General features: G+C 40.6%; 1 protein-coding gene across 1 annotated transcript; it reads left to right on the top strand.

Annotated features, from left to right (window-relative positions):
- The first annotated feature begins 8,831 nt into the window (after positions 1-8,831).
- LOC114284496 (uncharacterized) lies at positions 8,832-9,632 on the top strand. Its single transcript, XM_082908117.1, has 2 exons — positions 8,832-9,192; positions 9,289-9,632. The coding sequence occupies exons 1-2, from the start codon at positions 8,832-8,834 to the stop codon at positions 9,630-9,632; spliced, it is 705 nt and encodes a 234-aa protein (XP_082764243.1).
- Positions 9,633-9,964: the final 332 nt, after the last annotated feature.

The following is a 9,964-nucleotide window of genomic DNA, read 5'->3' as shown; positions in this document are numbered from 1 at the left end:
ATGATTTCAAATCAAAAGTTGAACAAGTATGTTAATCTAACTCTCATATTGGTCAAAATTGTTTTAGTAGAAAGCCAAAACAAAAAATGGTCAAAATGATGAACTAGAGGCACAGTTGAGTCAAGTATTCTGTCTTTTCCCCATTGTCAACATACTTGCCAGAAAGGGCATTCTACTTGCCAGAAAAGGGCATAGCGGAAGCTAACAGCAAAGGGCAAAAAACTTTCTCATCCTCCAAGCAGCGAGGTATCAAACCAAGTGCGAAGCACAAGCTGGAATGGAGCAGAATATTCCACTCCCTCATCTGGTCAGGTCTGATCACATCCAAACTGGCCAAGCGCATCATCAACCGATGTCAATTATGGATCTGCTGCACATCCAGCCGCATCACAACCCCTCTTTGGGAAAGCTCACTTGCTATGAGCGAAAGAAGAAGAATCTAGCAGAATGCTAGGGGCACGACCCCACAACTTCTTGTTTATCCATTAACCACCTAGGGGAGGGATAAAAAAGAAGAGAGATTGAAGAATAGAGAGGTGTGCGATGAGAGAAAAAGTGAGAAGAGGGCTTTTCAGAGAAAAAGAGATTGAGTGTCAGAGTGATGTGAGAATCACAAATGAGAAAAGGGTGGGAAACAATACCCGAAGAAACTGGCTCCTCGCGAACTGAGAGGTCTTTTTCCATTGGAATACGTCTGAGTGTCGTGTGTGTTGTTTTGTTTGTCTCGATTCTTGTTTTGAGTCGTTTCATGTGTCAGTAAATGTGTTTAGGTTGTTTTACCTTTGTTTTCCATTGTTGAGTCGTTTTTGCTGTGGTTAGTCGTAGGCTCAATACCTAGTTAAAAACTCATTCTCAATTTCAATTTCAAAAAAATTGTTTTGTGCTCAGAGTGCTGTGTCATTCTCCACATATGTGCAAAACAAGATTCTTTCTTTCATAAACCGCAGGGTTCAACCCAGGTCATGTGAGAACAATAGAACAAGGACCTATCTGAAACTACATAGGTTCTAGACTGCAAAGCAAAAGAAAAGAGGGAAAATTGAAGCATCTGAGTTTGTTTCAACTTCAGAAAATTCTGAGATTGCGTTCCGGATGTACCTCTTCAAGCCTTGTCAATGCTCCGAAGTATGAGTGTGCCTCTAACGCAAGATCAAGCCTGCTTCAAAGCCAGAATGGCAATCAGTAGTGCTCTCCCTGAGTACCAAACCCTGCCAGGGGCATCTTGGTTGTGTTTGTAATGAGTTCCTAGGAGACCAACTGTGACGGTGGAAACTAGAGTTCGAATGGCTGATGCCTAGAACGCAACGGTTTGGGATTTTCGAGACTAAAGTCTGGTTTAAATACCCAGGGATATATCCTCGGCTTGAAATCTGTATGGCAGCCCCATAGATTGAGATAGCATGTGTATGCGCCTCAATTCTGGATACTAAACCAACCTAGTCTGTCACCCCATTGGAGAATAGGGGAAGTTATGAATATGATCCAGAAGGAAAACGACATTTATGGTTTCTATATGCAGAAGTTACCCTTTGTCAGCATTTCAGGACCTTTGTACTGTGAGTTGAAGGTAAGAGTTCGAAGAACACAAGGGGAGATCCCCGTCCGAGTAGAACGGTTCATCGCCACTCGCTCCGTGAGGTGCTTTTTTTTTGTGCCGCTTTGTTTGTTTATTACATTCCCTAAACATCATGCTCTACATTGCTTGTAACATGTGTCATATCATCGCACTTATTGCATTTATTTGCATCTTGTGTTATCTTGTATCATTTATCCTTTTACGCTGAGCAGTGTTTAGGATCGTTTTCCCCCAGGGCTTTCTCAGGTTACGTGGAACATGCTCCTGATTGTTTATTTTTGGACCTCTTCTCACGATTTAAGCGTGGTTAGAGTCTCTTTCCTCACACGATTTCAGCGTGTTTGGAATTTATCTCAGGACGTGTGAAGCGCGGCCCTGGGTGTGTTTTATCTCAGGACGTGTGAAGCATGAGCCTGAGCGATTTTTCACATCTTCTCACGATTTCAGCGTGTTTGGAATTTGTTTTTCTCTTCTCATGATTTCAGCGTGGTTAGAGTGTGCCCTTCCTCACACGATTTCAACGTGTTTAGAATTTGTTTTCCTCTTCTCACGATTTCAGCGGGGTTAAAGTGTGCCCTTCCTCGCACGATTTCAGCGTGTTTGGAATTTGTTTTCTTCTTCTCACGATTTCAGCGCGGTTAGAGTGTGCCTTTCCTCAGAAGATTTCAGCGTGTTTGGAATTTGTTTTCCTCTTCTTACGATTTCAGCGTGGTTAGAGTGTGCCCTTCCTCACACGATTTTAGCATGTTTGGAATTTGTTTTCCTCTTCTCACGATTTTAACGCGATTAGAGTATCTCAGAACGTGTGAAACGTAATCTCGTATGGTTTTTGATTCTTAGTTCAACCCGAGCGGTTTTTCGGGCCTCTTCTCACGATTTCAACGTGGTTAGAGTGTTCTTTTCCTCACATGATTTCAGCGTGTTTGGAATTTGTCTCAGGTTGCGTGGAACGCACTCCTAATTGGTTGTTTTCAGGCCCTTTTTCACGATTTCAGCGTGATTTGAGTGTCTCCTTCCTTACACAATTTTGGCGTGTCTAGAATCTTTTCTTCATCCTTTAATTTTAGTATGATTGGAGTATGTCACCCTTTTGCATCTATTGTACTATTTGTTAGATCTATTGCATTATACAATTTTATTGCCTACATCCTTTCTATGTTAAGCTTGGTTTGGCATGAGCTCATACATTTCCTTCGTTGAAGCATGGTTTTGTGATTATGTATACGTGCCTGTTCCACTAGGAGAATTGTGGTCTGAGGGTGTCGGCACCTTTTCTGTGTTAGACGTGGTCTGTTTTGTGTCTATGCCTTTTCTAGGAAAAATATGCTTTGGCCGCGAGCTTTATCCATTGCATCCATTACATTGTAGTTTGTTGCATCCAGCATGTAGGATCACGATCTTTCCTCAGCGGATCATTCCTCACTTATATCATGCCACCCAATTACTTGTACTCTTTCTGCGAAACACATAGTTCTGTCTGTGCATGCACCTATACCACTAACAGAATTGTGGTTAGAGCGCTCCGACACCTTTTCTATGTTACACGTAGTTTGTTTTTGCATCTCCATCTCTTTATAATATTTGTGTGGTTTTGCACTGTTTGTGGTTTGATTCAATTACATTGCGTGTCATTTGCATTGTTTTGTTGCATTGTGTATCATGTTGTATCCTGCCCCTGAACTACGCTAGTTTGATTCCTTGCAAAGGGATACGTAGGCAACCTGCGGGCGCAACCATTTATTTATCTGTATTTTGTTTGTTTGTCCAAGTCTTCGGCCTTGTCAAAAATGGGTCGTCTCTGGGATTTGACATTCACTCACGTCATTTCATGACTTTGAGCTCTATCAAAGACGGACAACTGTAGACACACCATTTTGACCGCCCTTAAGACTTGGGCGTTACTGATGGTTTACTTGGTGATGAAAGATGTGCAAGGCAAAGGGTCAATTTCTTCGGCGAGAGGAGAGTCAAATCCAAACCTCACACCCCATTTTGGACCAAAGCTATTTTGAATGGTTTTTAGACCTTAAAATCCTCTCTTTCAAAATATTTTTGAAATAAAATTCCTACGATGTTTCGAGGCTCGCATTTTGTTAAATGTTGCGCTTTTCGGTAAACCGAGCAAGGACAAAGTGGAAATGAATGAAAGAGAGAGATGAAATCTTTGAAAAATCTTTTCAAAACACCTTGTTTAGGGGTTTGGAGTTGAAGAAAAGAGGAGAAGAGGGAAGAAAGCAAGTTGGAGAAGAAGATGGGCATGAATCGTTAAGAGAGAGTCAAGCAACTCTCGCTAAATCAGGCCTATCCGTTTGAATACTTGGATTTCAGATATGAGGCCACCACCATTGGAATGCTTACTTCTGGGGCTTCATTTTTCACTTAAGAATCTCCTAAAGCCGATTCCAGATGCGGGAGATATGATTGGTTGAAGTAGGGCATCATTCCGGTTGGACCGAAACTGAGCAGCCTTCACTAAAAGAGGGATATCTCTTAGCACACATGGAATTTTGATGTGAGGATTGCATAATTGGAAAGAAAACTTTCGGGGCTATAGTTTAGGCTCAAGAATGACCTAAAAAGGAGTCCAGATGAAGGAATTAGGCTTTCTTCAAGTTAGGGACCAGGACTGATTTTTTCCATCGACCTCTATGGAAGTGCATCGGCCACAATTTGACCTCATCGACCATAGGTCGGCCAAAAGTGAACCTTAACGGCTGAAAAAGATGGCCGGTTGGCACCAAAGATAGCCAATCGGCCAGAAGTGTCCAGAAAGCCCATAATTGGCAGATATTTCTCCTCCAGCTGTTTCCAGCTTGTGACACCTGTCCCAAATCAGATATTTTCGACCAAAAGCTTTGCATTGCTATGTATGCAGCCAAATATCTCATATTCAAAGATATAGAACTTCTTAAGCAAGTTTAAGAGCTTCTCTCACTAAACTCCCTCTCTTTGTACAGAATTTTCAGAGGAAAATCTCTGCATCTCTCTCTTGCCCTTTGGTGCATAAAAGTGCATAGAAGTGGAGAAATACAACTCCTTTGCCTAAGCATCCTTCATCAAAGTTGCATATCCATGGGCTAAGGTCTCTTGGAACTGGTTTTTGGGCTGATAGAAGGTCATTTGAGCCAAGAAAGAGGCCCTTTTGCTGCTGTGCTACAAGGGTAAGCACCTCTCTTCTTTTGTATTTGTTTTGCACACTTACTTCACCACCTTTGCACACTACTTTGGGGCTGTTTTTTTGGGTGGTGTTGAACTACAAAAACCTCTATTTTTTCTTTGATTTTTCAGTCCTAAAAGTCTTGGTTTATGCCTTGGTTGGCTAGGGGGTTGTCCTTCATTTTGCCCCTTGGCTTGTAAGGCCTTGTGAGCTAACTTTCAAACTTTTCAAACAACATCTTTTTGGCCTTAAAACCACTAAATTCCAGAGGAATTTCAGTGGTAGAAAACTTGTTTTGAGGCTCAAAATATGAGGGGGTTGTCCCCCCTTTCTCTTCTCTTGTTTGCTTGTATTGATGGCCCTCCAAAAGAGCATGTGTTTCTACTTCTTGAAGGCTTTGTTAAGGCTCATTTTTGCAACTTTCCAGACCTACCATAACTCTGTTTTGGGCTGTCTTGCTCACCCCATGCATGCTTTTTACACTTATAGTGTAATCCTTGCAAACTAGCCCTGTATGCTTAAGCTTTTGGCTCATCTTTCTAGCATGTGTTGGCTTCATTCCAGCATGGCTTTTGGTCATTATTTAACATGCCTTGACTCTGATTTTAGTTGGTGAAGTCATCTCATGCTTGGCTTTGGTAGGTGCAGTGTAAACATGCTCATTGGCCTAGCTTACTTGATGTTTTGGCCCTTCATGCTAGCTTGTCTTGGCTATACTCCATACATGTTTTAGCATTATTTTGACATGCTCTAAGACTGTTTTGATTGTTCTTGGCCTTTTGAGGCTCACTTTGTATAGCTATAGTGTATTTGGCTTTGCTAGCCTTGCACTTTAAGCCCCCTAGCATGTCATATTTGAGTTATTTGCATGATATGGCATCATTTGATTGGTAATTTCAGACCATAAACTTCTGCCATGCTCTCATATTTATCACTCTTTAATTGTGTTTAAGAGTTGTGCCATTATGCCTTGTTTGTGAGCTAATTCGGGAGCCTATCTTTCTTGCCATCTTTGTTACACGTCCAGCATGTTTTTTTTTGGTACCATTTTGACCTGCCTTAGGTCTGTTTTGAGTGCTTTAGGTCATTTGAGCATTGCTTGGTATGGTTATAGTGTAAAGCCCTTAACTAGTTTTGTATTACAAGCCCTTCTGCATGCTTTATTTGAGCTATTTGCATGATATGGCATCATTTGGTAGGTGATTTCAAAGCATATTGCATTGCCACACTCTCACATTTTCCACCCTTTCAATGTGTTTGAGAGTTGTGTCTTCATGCCTTATTGGTGAGCCAATTTGTGTGCATGCTTGTCTAGCCTTTTGAGCTTCAAATTCCAGCATGTTTAGGCCATTATTTTGATGTGATTAAGCTCTGTCCAGAGCTAGTTTAGTCCATTAAGCATTGTATTGCATGGTCCTAGTGTAAAGCTCTTCACTAGTTTCAACGCTTAAGTGTTCTAGCATGTTGTGCAAGCGATGTTTGCATAGTCGAGTCTTGCATTTCATGCCACTTTAGCATTGAAAATCTGCCATCCTCCTCATTTCTTCACTTTTGATTTGTTTTGAGAATTGGTTAGTCTTGAGTTTGAGTTTAATGCAAGGGATTGAGACTTGTGCTTAAATGGCTTCAACCCTCTTTTGAGGGTTACTTCTAGTCAAAGGCATTGGTCTCTCCCATGCCTTAAGCCATTCTCTTTAATAGACCTCTCTCTCATTAGAGGACTCTGATAGTTGGACAAGTTGATTAATGAATGGATTGGTAATGTTAAAATGTGTAAACAAAATCAATCAAGTAAAATGTGCCAAGATAAGCATGTTGCATGTGTGCATTGCATTGTGTTCAACCAGACGTTATGTTGAACACAAAGTGAATTGGTCCATTTCATACTTGAAGTGATGAAAATGGGCCAATCCCCTTTGTCTCCATTACCTTTGATTATCCATGATAAGGTGATGGCCAAGTGTCTCATTTGTCATGCATTTATTGACCTTGTGCAATTTGGCTCCTTTGCCCATCATGCATTGAAATGCGCGATTGATGGTCCGAGGGTCGAGAACCATACTCCCTTGAGTTCATGACATGATAGGAAGGGTGGTTGTGCACACATTGCCTTGAAAATACATTCCCATGCTCTGTTTGTCCTCTGCTACAGCAAAACAGCATTCTGCAGGAAGATATGGCCGGTCGGCCATCTTCAGTGCCGATCGACTAAACATTGTTGGCCGAGATCCTCACAAATGGTCGATGACCAATTCTATATAGCCGATGTTCCTATATTTTGGCCGGTGACATCCCACAGTGCTCAGGGAGTGGTTCGGAAGTATCCTTGGGACTTGTGCAGTTTTCAGAGGTGTAAAACAGTGCAAACAGAGGCAACATGTGGCATGGCAACGGGTTTCCGAGCGAGGCGATTGAGCATGCATCATTCAATCATTCCGAGGCGGAGCTGCGGTGGCCTCTTTAGTTTCATAGCTTAGTTAATTTGTTTAAATTAGTTAAGGGTTTTGTAATATTTAATTAGCTAGGGTAGTTGATTAATTATTCGGTTTGTATTATTTATTCGGACCCTCCGTCGAGAGGGCAACTTTTGTAATAAGTGTGCGTGAGTGTGTGAATGTCTTCCAAACCCCACGTCTTTCTCCCTTTTACTTATTTTCAATGGTTAGTTTTAGGTCATGTTTCAATTAGCATCCTTATGCTCGCATGTTTGCATCATTCATCTGTATTGCATGCACTGGGCTCGGCGCATCATACTAACTGCATAGTATTTCATTTCCAACTTGAATACGTGTATCGAGTTGTCGCATTTCACATGCCATTCCTAGATTAGCCGAGCCTATTCTAGTTGCATTTTTGCATGTGTTGCATTAGCCATCTTAACATGAACTAAGATCATGCATTTGATTACTAACTAGTTATTGTTTTGGCTCAGAGTACTAGGTAAGCGTTTACGCTTTAGCATACCGCATGTGTGTAAGTGTTGCCATGATAGCATGCTTGCCATGAGTCTATTTGCTTATGTGATATAACTGCCTGAATGCCTGTAGGTGAAGGTTGGACTACCTGAATTGGAACAATTCATTGAATGCGAGTTTTAAGCCCACTCTGCGGGGTGGCAAAAATCATGTTTTCTAAGCCCACCCGAGGGTGGTTAATCTACGTCTTAGCCTACTTGCGAGTAGCACCATCAAACTATTTTCAAATAAACAAACATGAAATATTTTGTTCCAATTTAAGCGATTCGGCCTATACTTGTGTGTTGTGCGTATCACATAGTAATTTTAGGCTAATAATCGGAATAAGGACGTATATGTTTTCAAAACAAAATATCATGCTTAGTAAAGGCCGATCTTCGATCGGGTGAGCGGGGGTGCTCATTGCATGACCTTCCCCTCTTGTACCCAAGTTCCCAAGCTGAGGCAACTTTGATGATGATGGACACGCAGCCTTAGGCAACGAGTCAGGGTTTCCTAAATTCCCCCAAAATAAAATATTTAGGTGGCGACTCTGTATCTGGCAAAGCAGTCCATATTTGACACTTCTTTCTTAAAATCAATTTTCCAAAACGATTTGCCGGATTTGGACTCTTTGGTGATTTATCAGTCTTGCATTGCACTTTGCGAGATCAGATTAAGAACCGTGACATTTGAGTCCGAACTGTAGTAAGCCCAAATGAACAAAACGGGATCCCCCCCGGCCCCCGGGGACGTTCGGGCGCGTCTACATTATCTTTTCAAACTCGACATTGGAGATCAAGATGGTGGTGATTCTTTTGTTGGTGAGTGTTTCTCAAATTAGAAGAAAAAAGAAAAAATTCAAACTCATGTTGGAAGTCCCAATAGTGCTCATAATCAAGCTTCGAGTAAATGTCAAGATTTGTTAAACCAAAACCAACATATTCAAACAATTTTTTTCAAACAATCTGATCAAGCTCGAATTAAGTATCGAACTCGTTTGAATGCATCCGTTGATTGTGTCAAATTTCTTTTATGACAAGGACTTGCGTTTCGTGGGAATGATGAATCTAAAAATTCAAGTAACCAGGGAAATTTTCTTGAACTTTTCAAGTTTCTTGCTGATCATAATGAAGATGTCAAAATGGTTGCATTGAGCAATGCTCCACAAAATCTAAAGTTGATATCTCCTGATATTCAAAAAGAAATTGTAAATGTGGCCACATTTGAAACTATCAATGTGATTATTAGAGATCTTGGTGATGCACTTTTTTCTATTTTGATTGATGAAGCCCGTGACATATCAATCAACGAGCAAATGGCAGTTGTAATACGATATGTTGACAAAAAAGGCCAAGTGATTGAGCGCTTTTTGGGTATTGAGCATGTTGCTAATACGAATGCTCTCTCACTTAAACAAGATATGGAAAATTTATTCCCTAGACTTGGATTGAGTATTTCCAGATTGCGGGGTCAAGGATATGATGGGGCCAGTAATATGCAAGGTGAGTTCAATGGTCTGAAAATAATTATACTGAAATAGAATCCTTGTGCATATTATGCTCATTGTTTTGCTCATCAATTGCAATTGGCACTTGTAGCTGTGGCAAATAATCATAATCAAATTGCTTTACTTTTCACTTTGGTTTCTAATGTGGTGAATGCTGTTGGAGCATCATGTAAACGCCGAGATATTGTTAGGGAGAAGCAACCTGCAAAAGTTGCTGAGGCACTTATTACTGGAGAGCTATCTAGTGGGCAAGGCTTAAATCGAGAAACTAATGTTAAACATGCTGGTGATACGTGTTGGGGTTCACACTATGGTTCTTTAGTCAGCTTGGCTAGTATGTTTTCAATAGTGATTGATGTGCTTGAAATGATTTCGGAGGATGGTTCAAATTCAGAACAACGAGCATTGACAAATGTATTGTTGGACTTAATTTAATCATTTGAGTTTTTGAAGAATCAGTTACTGAACCGAATGGGTGATGAATGGATGAATGATAGCTTGGTTGTCTACACTGAGAGAGATATTTTTGACGGCATTGACAATGATACTATCATGGAAAGATTTCAAAAGATGAAAACTCGTCGGGGTCAATTGTAAAATTTTAAAATTAAAAACTTTTTGTAATGAATATTAATTTTTAATATTTAATATTAGCTCAAAAAATTATTATTATGTTATTGTTATTGATTGGGGAAGAAAAATTTTGAGATTATAATTAATAGCTGCCCCCCTATATTAAATTCCTGGCTCCGCCACTGGTTGCTAGT

This window comes from Camellia sinensis, chromosome 15 (assembly GCF_055761805.1).
Source record: "Camellia sinensis isolate YWXY chromosome 15, ASM5576180v1, whole genome shotgun sequence".
Classification (NCBI taxonomy): Eukaryota; Viridiplantae; Streptophyta; class Magnoliopsida; order Ericales; family Theaceae; genus Camellia; species Camellia sinensis.
The sequence above is the reverse complement of the archived record's forward strand: the minus strand, read 5'-3'. Positions and strand labels throughout refer to the sequence as shown.